Below are 14,281 nucleotides of genomic sequence, written 5' to 3' on the forward strand. Positions count from 1 at the left end.
GTAGCTCTTTGCTGACTGGTTTTTATGTTCACAGTGTTATTTGTATTAGGATTGGATCAGAGTGGAAGTGAGTGTAGAAGTAATGATCAAAGATTCAGAAATTTTGAAAGTATCAGCTCAATAAGTGCTGTAGTGGCAAACAGTTATCAGTCATTTGCAATGCTGCACTTGAAGATGCTGGCAGGGTTTAAGTTGAGGCACTTAAAGCAGTTGAAGAGTCAGTTAATTTTAAACACTGAAATGTCTGGGAAATGCAGTTCAAATGCAGTTGAAGTTTAAGCTGTGTACTTGAATTATCAGTTTGTATGTATCATTGAAAGTATTTGAACTAAGCTTGTAAGTAAATCCAGAAAGCAACAGAATTGTTATTTAAAACTAAAAGACTACAGCAGTTGAAATAAATTAACTTGGTAAAACTTGAACAGTACAATAGCTGTTTAAAAAGGTTTGTCTGTTGTGACAAGCCCAAATATAGATGAGAAAAAATCGGATGCTGTTGGTAAAATACCATTTGACAGTGATCTTTCAGGAGTATCGTTCATGTGAAAGTAAGAAAAGATCTCTGACTCTTCACTGTAATAAAACTGCATGCCTGATTTAAATGCCACATACGTTTGGGTGTTTTAGTATGCTACCAAACACAGCACTTGGCAGTTTGATCACATCCCAGACTGCTCGGCTGAACCGTCTGTTTGATTCATTTATGCTCAAATGTTTTATTCACAGTTTGTGTTCAAAAGGTTGTTTCAGCCAACTCAAGCAGTATTGATGCTGAACTACCCATCAATTGTATAAAAGCACCCCTATGTTTAGCATGGTTTTTAAGATAAATCTTTATCATCCCTCCTCCTTCCCAGTCATTGAACTACATGTGTGGATCATAAAAGGCCGTACAACCTCAAATCCAACTCCAAAGAACACCAAGGTTTTGTTCTAAAGCATCTAGTTTTGACAAGGCATCTAATTACAATGTTGCTGTGGTGTAATGCTTTAGTCAAGCCTTATGGGAAAGTTTATCATGAGGCTGAAGACTAATGCCATCAACTATAATGACCTTACTGCAGTTTGATGTTAAACTAATCTCATTACAGCAGAAAAACTGCATGTTTTATCAGCTGCTTTCTTTAAGCTCTTAATGCAAATCTTTTCCATCTCTGTTCCCTTGGCAACATAAAGCAAGATCACTGACCCTGTTGTTGTTTCTGCCTCTCTTAATGTCTTCCTGTGAGAGAAGCCAGAGGGTGTTAAACCCATTTACAGGCTGCTTTGGCCTCGCAACAGACTGCAGAGAGAGCCAAAGCCTGGCAGAGATGGAACACAGCCACAAGGAAATGATCAGAATAATAGTGTTAGATTTGTGTGGTGCTGCCTACAAAGAGGATGTTTAGCTCCTTGTAGGAAGTGAGTCATAGTACAAAGATAAATTGCAGCGCTCCAGGATTTTAATGTGTCTGTGTGTGTTTGTGCGTGTGTGTGTAATAACCCTTCCTTGTCCTTCGTCTGCAGGCCGTAAAGTAGCAGAGTCCACGCCAACCTTCCTTTCACCTCCAGGGACTGAGAGTTCTAAAATGGTGCTACGAGATGAACAACTGCTGCTGGAGTGTATTGCTGCTGGACTGTGAGCTCACACACGCACGCACACGCATGCACACACACACACACACACACACAAGATTAAATATTAATTGTGGTGAGTACTGCTAGGATATTGCAGAAAATAGACTACGTGTCATTTCAAAGGGCCATTCATTAAGCTTCCTTAATGTGACATTTTTCTGATGGAAACTGAATATTAAAAGTGAGGATTTAATGAAAATGTGTCAGAGATTGTGTTAGAGATTTCATTTGTTTGTCCAAAAGTGAGCATGACTCAGTGAGTCTCCAGAGAATCATAGCATAGAGGACTGTTCGTCCCCACCATACCTCCCTCACCTGTCTTCTTAAGTCAGGTGGAGGGAGAAATGAATACATTTGACCACAATCACTGCCATTTGTAACTGTAAATACAGATTTTACTAACTGATACAAGCATCTGACCCATTCGCTCTGCTAGCCACTATGACCCACAAGGTAACACAGGGGTAGGCTAGTCAGCCCAAATCACATTTCACAGGATTGACACCAGAGTGCACAATGGATCACAGGAAGACAGAGAGGGATTTAGATTTTTTAAATATATATTTGACATATACTTGAGAGACATTAGCAAAACCAATTAACATTTAACAACAAATAACACATATACACAGGATAAGACAAACTTGGAAAACAAACTTTTTATTTCACTGTGTACCTGCAGTTTTCCTGCTGAAACAACTAAATGCAAACTAATGACAGTGACACCATGAGGATACTGCCATTTACACCAAACTCATGCTCTCTCATGTCTCTCCTCTCTCTGTCCTTCCCTTGCAGTCCAACACCCACCATCAAGTGGTTTAAGAAGGGTGGGGACCTTCCAGGACGGAAAGTGAAGTTTGAGAACTACAACAAGACCCTGAAGATCATCAATGTGTCAGAGGAGGATGCTGGGGAGTATGTATGCATGGCCAACAATCATTTAGGCAGCATACGCCACTCCATCTTTGTTCAGGTCAAAGGTGAGGAGGTCCCAGTGTGTGTGTTTATACAAATATATGAGCTTGTGTTTGTAGGTGAGTCCATCAGGCTAACCTGACTTCCTGTGTTCCTCAGCGGCTCCTTATTGGCTGGACAAACCTACAAACTTGGTGCTAGCTCCAGATGAGAACGGGCGCCTGGTGTGTCGGGCCAACGGCAACCCGAAACCTAACATCCAGTGGCTGATCAACGGACAGCCTGTAGACAGTACGTATTGTTAATGGTTTTAAAATGTCTTTCTTTCTTTCTTGTTTTTGCTAGCTAACAAATGTGTCATCTTAAATTCAGGGCAAAATCGTTTTTAAGTTCTATTAAATTTGAGGTGATGATTATTGGCCATTTGACTTGCAATTTCTTAACATGACCACAATTGATATACTGTATATAGCTTACTGAGAGGTTTTCTACACTTCTACAGTTCAGTGGTTATTGGGAAAATTCTTTTACCCTGACTGCTGCCTCCGGGTCTCTGTGCAGGCTGCATATTCCTCTACTATAACAGTTAACATTATAACATCACCTACTGTAGGCTATAATATGTCCATGACTGTCATGTCCTCTTGACCGCCTCTCAAGATGTTTTTAGCGTTTAACTTTATAAAGCATAAACCAGCCCGTCTTTACGTCTGTCTCAGTGCAGCAGTAGGCAGGTGTAGGCAGTTGTACCACTGATACTTTCTAATATCTAACAAAGTGGTGAGATGACTACTTATTCTGCTATTTTCTTTTTACTCTCTGGTAACACTGTTTGCAGGGAGAGTTTGGTGGAGAAACTGGACAAAAGCATTGATTATAAAATGATCAATTAATCCATTAATGCCTTCACTATACATCTCCATCAGTTGATTATGTATATCAAGATTAAACAGTGACAAGTTGAACTGCTATATCTGGGGCCCTGAATGTACCAGTCGACTTAAAATGAATCACTGCGATGATTTCATTTTCATTATTATTATTATTATTATTATTATTATTATTATTATTATTATTATTTTTCTGTGTTTCTAAACATTATTTTCATCACTGTGTCCCCCTCCTCTTTCCTCAATTCTTCCTCCTCTCCCTCACCCCAGGTGCCCCTCCCAGCCTGAGCAGACAGGTATTGGGAGACACCATCATCTTTCGCTCAGTGCAGATGGGAAGCAGCGCTGTCTACCAGTGCAACGCCTCCAACGAGCATGGCTATCTGCTGGCCAATGCCTTCGTCAGCGTCCTCGGTGAGACACATGAGGAGGTTGATGTTAAACTGTAAATAGGCCAGTAACTAACTGGGCTATTAAAACTTTGTGAAAATATGTATATGAGGACTGTGTTGCATGAATACTGATGGTGTTTTTTTAGGTAAGCTATATACACCAGCATCACCGCTGTGACCTCTGAGCTTTTGATTTTTCCTAAATGCTTATCATCAAAGAAAGCTGTTACTGCTTGCTTTTCCACTCATCCATACGCATTCGTCATTGTGAAAGTCTACTCTCCTGACACTTGGTAGATTTTGTATGATCAGCTTTTGACTGCACGGAGTGACAAACTTACAAACTACTTTTTAATCCACATATATACTGCATGTGTACTTATACTTGCCTTGTTCTCATGTATATTTCTAGCAGCAATTATTTAAAACTATTTCCCCACAGAGCAATAGCTAGTAAGCCTCTGTTTATGCATCTACATCTACAGTACATCTCTGCACTGAACATCAACAGATTAAACTTTTATCAATCTTTCCATCTTGCTCTGATTAACAAAGCAGAGATACATATTCTAAAATGTCTTCCTTTGATGTTCATGAACTGTTATTCAACTGTTCAGTTCAAATTTCACATTTGTATTTTTCAGTTGATCACAGTTAAGTCTTTTTTCACAGAAGACATTTTGACATGCAACAGTATGAAATGCACAGATTTAAATAACCAATTAATAATGGCTGAATTCCAGGTTCCTGATATTGTTTATGCTAACTCACTGTCACACTGTTGTGTCTTATTGGGAAACTTGAATAAAACAGAGTCATTGTTGATGTTATAGTAAAACCTGTGCTTTTCCTACAGTGACAGGTCAGAATGTGTGCTACTGAGGTGGAATTATTGCTAAACCAACCAGTTCACTGTTTGATTAAACTGCCAACACCTTGATATTTCACATTACTTTGCTAATGTAAATTACTCTGTGACATAGAGTTCTTGTAAGCGATGAGGTGGTAAAGTTGTGATCCATTCTTTTTCTCTTTGTAGACATGCCTCCGAGGATGCTGGGCCTCAAAAACCAGTTGATTAAAGTCATTGAGAACAACCGCACCTTCCTGGACTGTCCCTTCTTTGGTTCTCCTCTGCCGGAGCTACGCTGGTGAGCATCTAATGCTTTTTTGTTGACTTCAATCCAAAAATACTGGTTTGGTATCATCCTCTGGAAAACCTCATCCAGGTGTCTTTGAGCAAGTCACTGAATTCATAAACCTATACTTTATTGTTGAATTTTCAGATTTTATATTTATGGATTATATTTATAGATTTTACATATGTTTTCTCTGTGTGCAGGTTTAAGAACGGACAGGGCAGTGGGCTGGATGGTGGTCAATACCGTGTTTACATCAATGGAACCCTAGAGATCAAACGTGCCCGATCAGAGGACGAGGGCACCTACACCTGTGTGGCTAACAGCATCCTGGGCACAGCCGAGAACCAGGTCCTCCTGGAGGTCAAAGGTCAGACACAGACTCATATGAGGCATCTTGCTGTGACTCAGTGTCCAAACTCACGATGAATCTAAAAACTTAAGTAGTCATCTTAGCATCGATGAATGAGATGTTGATATGACATCATTCTGTGGAGCCTACATGTGCCACAATTAACTCCAACAGGGTTTCTGACTTCTTCCATGGATTCCCACTGCCACAATTGTGTGTTACAGATGAATATGTGAAATATGAAATGATTTCCTTTTCTTGTGCCAAACAGCCTGCACTGCGTGATTACTTTCAAATATCATGTGCCTTCAATTAAATTGCCTCATCAGTTTACTGAGAGTCACATTTGTATTCAGCCTGCATCCACTGTGAACATATCCATCCTGGCATTCAGAGTAGAACTGAATTGAAAACCATTTGAAACAGGTGAACTAATCTGCCAAGGTGGTGAGATAACTTTTCATTTTACATTTCAGCTTTTTAATTCAAATGGCAAGTACAGATCCTCATCTTTACAAAGCCTATATTTCGGAAGATGAACCTCACCTTTTACAGTCCAGGAATTGGGATGTTTTTATACTGCACAGAAGGTGCACAGAAGAGGTTAGGGTGCATGAGTGGACGTGCAAAGCACAGGCCATTCCATTTTCAACAAAAGAGATTTGCTGTTGTTTATGGACATAACTTTTAGAAGATTGAGCCATGGTGCTAAACTGAAAGACAGATTTACGTGGCCTTGCAGTGATATTGAAGTGTATTGTCTGAGCTTCTTGAAAAGGGGTGTGTTACATCCAACTCTACAGTGTCAGTCATCAGACACACTTTGACCTTTCACTAATTTCCCAGATGCACCGAAATGTGCCAGTTCATGTAGTGTGTGCATGTGTGTATGTGTTCCTCTTCAACCTCTCTGCAACTCAGAACGGACTCGTATAGTTCGAGTCCCAGAGCACCAGTCAGCCATCAGGGGCTCCACGGCTCGCTTTGACTGTGTGGTGAAGTCTGATCCCAGCCTGCCCATCACTGTGGCCTGGACCAAGGACGACAAGCCTCTCTACTTGGGATGGAGGTAACAGCACCTACACTGACCCTAAAACATCTGTGATGTTCCCATCCTGCATCTGTGAAAATATCAAAACCACGTCAGAAACCCCCCATCCAAAAAAAAAAAGAAAAATACTCAACCGGCTGGGAATTTGACTCATTTATTAATTTCATTGTTTAACAACACAGACAATTCCTTCATAGTTGTCTTTTAGTTAATTCTCACATACAGTGGTAATTAAAACAACTATTGCATGAATAAATGTCTTTTTTGAATCCTTCCTTTTCTTCTATAATACATGGTGAGCTATATTATATGGCAGGCTAATATGGGTAGTATAAGTCCTTTCATTTTTGAAACATTGATATATTTAGAGTATAGTAGAGTAGAGTACTATAAGAAAGATTGCTTCATGGCACAAAATAGAAATGTATCTTCTTCTTGTATACATGGTTAGTATACATATATAGCAGGGTAAATATGAGTCAAATATGTATCCCCAAAACGTCATCAGATTAATTAATCATTTAAACACTGTTGTAATAAATATGGCATACAATAGAAACATATCTAGCCTTAGAGAAAAAACAGACAATGAGGAATGCCACTTTTAAAGTGTCTTTTCAACACACGTAGAATTGAATGAGCAGCTCCAAAAGAGACAAAGTCAACTTGAAATATTGACGTATAACAACTAATGTTTTCTGTCTGTTCATCACCCAGGCTGAAGAAAGATGAGGAGTCGCTCACCATCCCCAATGTGAATGAAGGCGATGAGGGAACATACACCTGCACTGTTAAATCTGAGATAGACCAGGACTCAGCCTCAGCCCGCCTTACTGTGTTAGGTACACTCACATACAGAAGAGTGCTGGAACAAGACTGTCTCTGAACCCAAACATGTCCCAGTATCTTGTTTAATTCAAAATAAGTCATCACACAGTTTCAGCCTATGCATTTTGCACGGAAAACCTTTTCCTGCTGTCAGTAGCAGCTGTCAATTAAATGCAGTGAAGTAAAAGTTACTATATTCCCATTTGAAATATTGTGAAGGTAACGTTGTAGCTGTTGTAACATTGAAATACTCAAGTAAACTACTAGCACTTCAAAGTGTAACTTTTTTCCTTCTCTTGAACACTCTCACACACACACACACACACACACACACACACGCACACACACACACACATTTGTTGGTGCAGTATATTTTCTCATTTAGATCACCTGTAGATATTTAATGTAAATGTCTTTCTTGACATTTCAGCTCTGTGCCTTCAAATGGAAATCATGCATGTTTTATTGTTGATGCACTTTACTAAACCACTTGCCTAGATTATCTTTAACTCTACTTACTCTCACTGATTCAACAGTTTGCATGCAGTGGATCTAGATATGATAGTGCTGTGTAGAAAGTGCTGTAGAGGAGCTAAACTGTAGACTCAGGCTGTATTCACAACCTACTATACAAACAGTACGTCCTGATTTGTAACATGTAGTATGCAGTATGCAAACAAAAGTAAAATCTGCAGAATGCCAAAAAGACCCGGGTGCTGTACTGATTTTGCAAAAATCTCCAGTGCATGAGACCAGTTTGATTGAAGAAGGATAACAAAGATAACATTACGCTTCCAAAGCAACAGAAATACCAGGTGGACGAGCTCTCGTTACATTTGCAGTGAAGTAATGCTACAAAACACTGGTGAATAGGGTTCTTTCAAGTCATCAGATGTGATCTCAGTCATCAAATGAGAAATGAGGTGTAACTCATCTCTCAGGTAAATGTTCATCTTTGAGAAAATCAGGACAATCCACATTTATAATATCTCTTTTTTTTAGAGCATAGGTGGATGCTACGCAGTCGTGGTGGTTTGCCATTAGCTGTGTTGTTGTTTATAGCTGCTTTCCAAAACCGGAAGCCAGCTTAGCCTGGCCTAGCAGACAGCAAAATAAATGGATTTAACCGTTTCATTCTGCATATGCCATGGATTTGTGGAAATATGTAGTAGGCGGTTCTGAATACAGCCTCAGTTTGAGCATCCTGTGTAAGCATTGCTTTGACATTTGAGACTTTTGCGTTAATGACAGTGAGTCACAGAAATAAGCCACTGTTGTTTGCTTAGGATAAAAAACAGACCTGGGGTTTAATTTTTGAGAATGGGAGCTGGCTCACACTCTGTGTCTCAAATATAACCGTCAGTGCAAAAGTCTAAAATGGAAATATGATGATTACATGATTGTCTCAAACTTGAGATAGCGAAGCTGACTTACATTAATGCAGCGTGTACTACATGACATGTTAACCGTTGTGGTCCCTTGCTGTTGATTGGCTGCTAGACTAACCTGCAAACTCTAACCTTTATACCCACTTCCCGGTCCTTGACCCTGCCCCACAGAGGAAGCCTCCCTCAACCCCTCAGTGTCTAGTGCCTTGCCTCCAGGTAACACACAGCTTGGGTGGAAATCTTTTTAATCTTTCTTTTTCTTTTTTTTTTTTCCTCTCTTGGTTGTTCTTCCTGTTTATTTTGAGTTTGTATTTTTTATTTTTTGTTCTCTGCTTCTGTCTCAACTTGTGCCTCTCTTGTATTATAATATTTATTAAAACACTGTTACAATGGATATTATTTTATTACATATCAAAGATGATTTTTTTCGTTGTGTGTTTGAAAGAAGATACTGTTTTTATTACAGAATGGATTTTTGGATGCATGCACCACAATCCATCTTGTGAAGTCATTACTAAGTTTTTTTATGAATGACGTGTTTTGCAACATGCCTATTTTGTATGTGTCTGCTTGTAGAGGAGAGAATGTGCTTGCCATTTCTAAAATGTCATTATTTCCTCATTCTCTGAAGACCGTCCAGACCCTCCCATGGATCTGGATCTCTCGGACCCAGCTGCCCGCAGTGTCCGCCTCACCTGGATCCCTGGAAATGACCACAGGAGCCCAGTCACACGTCAGTATACCCATGCTCTCCCCACCTGTATTCTCTCACCTCCCCTGGACATCTCAGAAAGCTTAAATTGCCCTTTATTGTCCCATTTCAAGACCATGTGTCATGTTAGAAGCACACTCTGAGCTATGCTTGTGTAGAACAGGTTCAGCTTCCATTCATCTCTTAGTCTTCTCACATGGCAGTAATGTTGATCCTGTTGTGTGAGCTAGAAATGTGAAGTGGTAGAGTTTGTCTCAGGTCAACAAGCTCAGGAAAGAAATGATAATGTAGTGATGCTGAAATAGAAAAAGTCATTAAAATGTACCTCATTTCTTCAGTAATAAGGCCACAATTATAATCCATCAGAGAAATATTATTTGGGGACATATTCCTCATGAAATGATAATTAGAATCTGTACTTATCGTAGAGTTTGTAAAATTAATGTGTCTGAGTTAAGAGGAGATGAGGGCATGAAATGATATTATACTATAATACATGAAACCACTACTGCAGGTGGTCCATCACAGGAACAAGAGCTGAGCTAGAGCAGTGTTTCCCAACCTTTTTGAGCCACGGCACATATTTTACATTCGGAAAATTACAAGGCACACCACCAAACAAAAATGTCACAAAAATATAATGAAAATCTAGTCTCACTTTACTCAATTTACTTACTCAGTGTGAAACCTGGGCCCGTTTCGTTGAACACAAAGCTGATATTCTCGCAGGAATTGAAGAAAGACATGCAGGAAAATTTCACCTGATTGGTGCTCTCAGCCTTAGAGCACCAATCAGTTGTAATTGGATAATCTTCCAAGGCACACCTGATAATTTCTCACGGCACACTTATGTGCCATGGCACAGTGGTCGGCAAACACTGACCTGGAGAACCTTGAAAACTTGCTGAACACTTCACATTTCCTCGCTGCAACAGTAAGTGGTCCGCCTTTTCTCAAGCAATTTGTGTGTCTCTCCAGAGTTCCTGGTCCAGTTTGAGGAGGACCGGTGGGAGCCGGGCAGGTGGCAGAACCTGTCCACTTACCCCGGAGACCTCAATTCAGTCATCCTGCAGCTCGCCCCCTATGTCAACTACCAGTTCAGAGTCATTGCCATCAACTCAGTGGGCCAGAGTCAGCCCAGCCGACCCTCGCCACGATACAAGACCAGTGGAGCTGGTGAGGAGCACTACACACAATCATCTGAAACCATATTTGTGTTTAAAGACTGATAATGATGTGTCTGGATTGAAGCTGATGTTATCCCATATTCTTTTCTACCAATGGTTAAATATGTTTCAGCCTACTGTACATGAAAAATAGGATTTTGCCCATTAAGTGCTTCAGCTCCAAACTCCCTTTAAAAAGACATTATTTAAAAAACAATATGTTGTTAAATAGTTTGTAAGAATATTTCTGACCTGTGAAGGGACAGATGTTTGATTTTGAAATAAAACTGTGCCAGTGTTTGAGAAGAAGCAGGAGAACATAATCTAGATGGCACAAGCAAAGCCAGGAGAGCTTCAGGTTATAAATCTGTACCTGTGGACAGAGCCTGCTGGAGTTGACTTTTTTGATGTAAGTGCCCTTTGTTATGTTAAAACAAGCCCCAGATGCCATTCCCAGAGGTCTTCGAGGATGGGGCTCCAAAAAGGACAATATGGAGATTACTTGGGAGGTAAGACACGTAATGAAACAAAGTCATCTGAAAGTAGAAAGATGAATGTACTGAGGACATATGTAGAATTTCTGTTTCCTCAGAAGATGAGAAAACATTTTAAAATGACATTCATTTGACAAAATAAATTCTGTTATCTAAAGAAAATGAATTTCAAGGTGAGCTTTTTTTGAGCTTTATTCTCTTTTTTTTTGTTTTTTTTTCCCAGCCTCTGCTTGATCTGGAGAGAAATGGCCCTAATCTGCACTACAATGTGTTTTGGAGACGGAAGGATCTGGGACATGAATGGAATAATGTGACCACGATGGGGTCAAAACATGTCGTCCAGAACACAGAAACCTATGTGCCTTATGAGATCAAAATCCAGGCCAGGAATGAGTTTGGACAAGGGCCTGAGTCCAATGTGGTCACAGGATACTCTGGGGAGGACAGTAAGTGGACACACACTCCCCTGGGGGGGTTGAATTAAGGGCAAATGGACTTGGTTGTAGAAACTTGAAAATGTGCCACCTCTCATCCATGGGGCTTCTTCAGTTCTGTCTGGTCCCAGGTATGTCACCTCTGTGAGGTGCTTATCATGGTCACTGAAACCGTGCTCATTTGTGCTCGTGTACAAATGACTAACTGAGAATCTTCACAGACATAGATACACATGAGATATCAGTCTGTGAAAGTACCAACACTGATTTTCAGACAAAGGCTGATAGATGTTTCGTTTTGATGCTTCAGGCTGACAAAAACACAGATCCTCAAGTGTCATCAGTGATTAATTTCACTGTCTCTCATTTTAAGCCATTAGTGCAATTACAGTAATGCAACAAGCTGCAGTGGGAACTTGTCGTTATTCCAGCACAAACAGAACCAACCTTTCTGGCTGTTATCACTTACTGTGTCCCTTTTTGTTTTTTCAGAGCCAACCGACGCTCCCACTGACCTGCGAGCATCAAAGGTCAACAGCACCAAGACGAATATCCACTGGAAACCTGTAGACCTGAACTCTATCCAGGGAGAGTTCAAGGAGTACAGAGTGAGACTGGCTGTGTTTTTGTATTGAGAACTACAGAGTTTCTCTGAAAACAGTTTCTGACAATTTCTTTCATCTTCTCACCATCCTCTGCACGTCTTACGTGTTAACCCTTTCTCTCCCTGTCTCCCTCTCAGCTGTACTACTGGCGTGAGGCCAGTCTGGTTCCAGGTCTGATGGTCAGTAAGGAGAAGAAGACCAAAGGTTTCTACAGTACTGTGGCTGAGCCATCTGGCATTCTCAGTGACCTGGTGCCCTTCTCTAAGTACAAGATGTTCATGGTTGTGGCCAACAACCGCTTTGAGAGTCCACCCAGCAACACAGTGGAATTCACCACCAAGGAGGGAGGTGAGGACGCAGCCCCTGCAACTAAAATATTACATCCAGGGGAGGCTGACATCTCATGTAGTTTCACAAAATTGTTCTGAGCCAAAGGCAGCATGTTCATCAGTGGCATGTGGGAATCTGACAAACACACTTTTTATCGTGGAGAACGACAGACTGTATCTAGAAGTATCCCTGACAGAACACATGGGTTTCTGAAGGGACATTTTGATTCCACTGTTCAGGTGTACCGCTTGCTGCCATCTTTGTGCAGTGGAGTGGAATGGAATGAACAATGGCTAATCAACATGACAACATAAGAGGCTGGGACTCTCTCTTTAACACTTACTATATTTTAAATGTAACTATTTCTAATTGTCATTTCAACACATTTTAGAATAAAAAAATGCTTTTGAGACCATGATGTCTTGTAGGAAAAAGCACTGACGTTGCAAGTTGAGAGCTATTTTGGTACAATTGGAATGATGTCTGTGCAGCTTGAGTCAGCATGTAGTGGCCCTAATGCCACAGATGGACTCAGATCAGGCAAAATAAGTTTCTTTTCTTTTTATCCCAGACCCCTCTCCTGTTTCCTCTGTGTACTTACTGGATTATGTGATTTTGTGTGCATCTGTGTGTGTTCGTAGTGCCAGACGCCCCGAGGTTCTTCAGGATAAACCGTAGAAGTTTCGACACCATCCACCTCGAATGGGACAAACCTCTGGAGCCAAATGGCATTCTGATTGGATACCAGTTAAAGTACCAAACTGGTGAGCAGCTCTGATTTGTCAAACCTGTTCACACATAATTTACACTGTAGTTACACATATACAAACTTTCAAACCTTCAGAGAGCAAGCATTTCCTTACTTGGTGCTTCTATTTGGTGGTGATTTACCAAATTATGAGCCATACATGTTCTTTTAGGATTCAGGTGTTTGTTTTATAGTTTTTATTTGAGCGAACTGTGTGTTGACCATACAGCTTCACAGCAGAGACTAAACAGGGCAGCAGTGATATCTGTGTACCTGTCATCTCAACCACTTACTTGCAAGTAACAGTGAAGGTGAATATACTCAAAATGTCTGTTATCCGAAGCATCTAATGTACTTTGGTTTTAAAAGTTTGGGTAATAACTGGAGGTTTAGTAAACTGCTGCCAGTCAAAAGGAATAACTGTGAAGGACATTCAGCAACTCTGCTGCCTCATAAGATGATTTGGGAATAATTCTGATAGCAGGCCAACCAGTCTATCGTTTTCTATAATTCTTCTGTGAATGTGCGTGTGTGTGTGTGTGTGTGTGTGTGTGTGTGTGTGTGTGTGTGTCTTATGCATGTGTGTGTGCGTGTGTGTGTGTAGTCAATGGGTCCAGGATAGGTCGTCTCCAGCTGGAGCAGTTCCTTCCTAACGTGACAGACTTCACCCTCCGCTTGCCGGACCGATCTACCCGCTACAAGTTCCACCTGTCCGCGCTCACCCAGGTGGGAGCAGGGGAGGTCTTTGCTGAGGAGTCCCCACACTTCGCCAATGAAGGTGAGTGTTTCTACATTTGACCATTTGTTTGCTGAAAAAAATCATATACAGTGCTTTCAACAACAAAAAAAAAAATGTAAACCAAGGTTTACAATGCAAGCAGTTCACCAGAGTGATGTTCTGAATTGCTTCCCTGCTCCCTTGTTCAATAGTTGATTTTTTTTTTTTTTCTTCAAAAGAGCCGAAAACATTTAGAAAACCATTCAAACATTCAGACTCAGTCCAACTAAATGAATGCCCACCATTTTTCTTCCAGTATATAATAATGTAATGTAATGATATGGTAAAGACAATAATCAGTATTTATCTTACTGTCAACAAATCCCACGAAAGACCCAAAACAACAAGGAATTGATGCTACTAAGCGGTATTGTGTGTGTGTGTGTGTGTGTGTGTGTGTGTGTGTGTGTGTGTGTGTGTGTGTGTTATATATTTTATG

At 40.5% G+C, this 14,281-nt stretch overlaps 1 protein-coding gene across 22 annotated transcripts in view; it reads left to right on the forward strand.

Annotated features, from left to right (window-relative positions):
* Positions 1–14,281, forward strand: part of nfasca (neurofascin homolog (chicken) a) — a 134,117-nt gene that overhangs the window by 90,117 nt on the left and 29,719 nt on the right. For 17 of the 22 annotated variants that reach the window (XR_013078224.1, XR_013078225.1, XM_076750075.1 and 14 more), the window contains 17 exons: positions 1,507–1,618; positions 2,416–2,600; positions 2,695–2,826; positions 3,696–3,839; positions 4,857–4,968; positions 5,160–5,326; positions 6,230–6,377; positions 7,077–7,201; positions 8,747–8,791; positions 9,207–9,308; positions 10,266–10,463; positions 10,892–10,962; positions 11,171–11,393; positions 11,874–11,989; positions 12,124–12,334; positions 12,958–13,080; positions 13,669–13,842. Coding sequence is in view for 20 of the 22 variants with exons in the window: in XM_076750075.1 (XP_076606190.1) it covers positions 1,507–1,618; positions 2,416–2,600; positions 2,695–2,826; positions 3,696–3,839; positions 4,857–4,968; positions 5,160–5,326; positions 6,230–6,377; positions 7,077–7,201; positions 8,747–8,791; positions 9,207–9,308; positions 10,266–10,463; positions 10,892–10,962; positions 11,171–11,393; positions 11,874–11,989; positions 12,124–12,334; positions 12,958–13,080; positions 13,669–13,842 (2,388 nt within the window). In the remaining 2 variants the exon portion in view is untranslated. The remainder of the gene's footprint in view (positions 1–1,506; positions 1,619–2,415; positions 2,601–2,694; positions 2,827–3,695; positions 3,840–4,856; positions 4,969–5,159; positions 5,327–6,229; positions 6,378–7,076; positions 7,202–8,746; positions 8,792–9,206; positions 9,309–10,265; positions 10,464–10,891; positions 10,963–11,170; positions 11,394–11,873; positions 11,990–12,123; positions 12,335–12,957; positions 13,081–13,668; positions 13,843–14,281) is intronic. The other 5 variants (XM_076749991.1, XM_076750065.1, XM_076750083.1 and 2 more) reach the window with 1 other exon arrangement.

Source organism: Chaetodon auriga, chromosome 2 (genome assembly GCF_051107435.1).
Source record: "Chaetodon auriga isolate fChaAug3 chromosome 2, fChaAug3.hap1, whole genome shotgun sequence".
Taxonomy (NCBI): Eukaryota; Metazoa; Chordata; class Actinopteri; order Chaetodontiformes; family Chaetodontidae; genus Chaetodon; species Chaetodon auriga.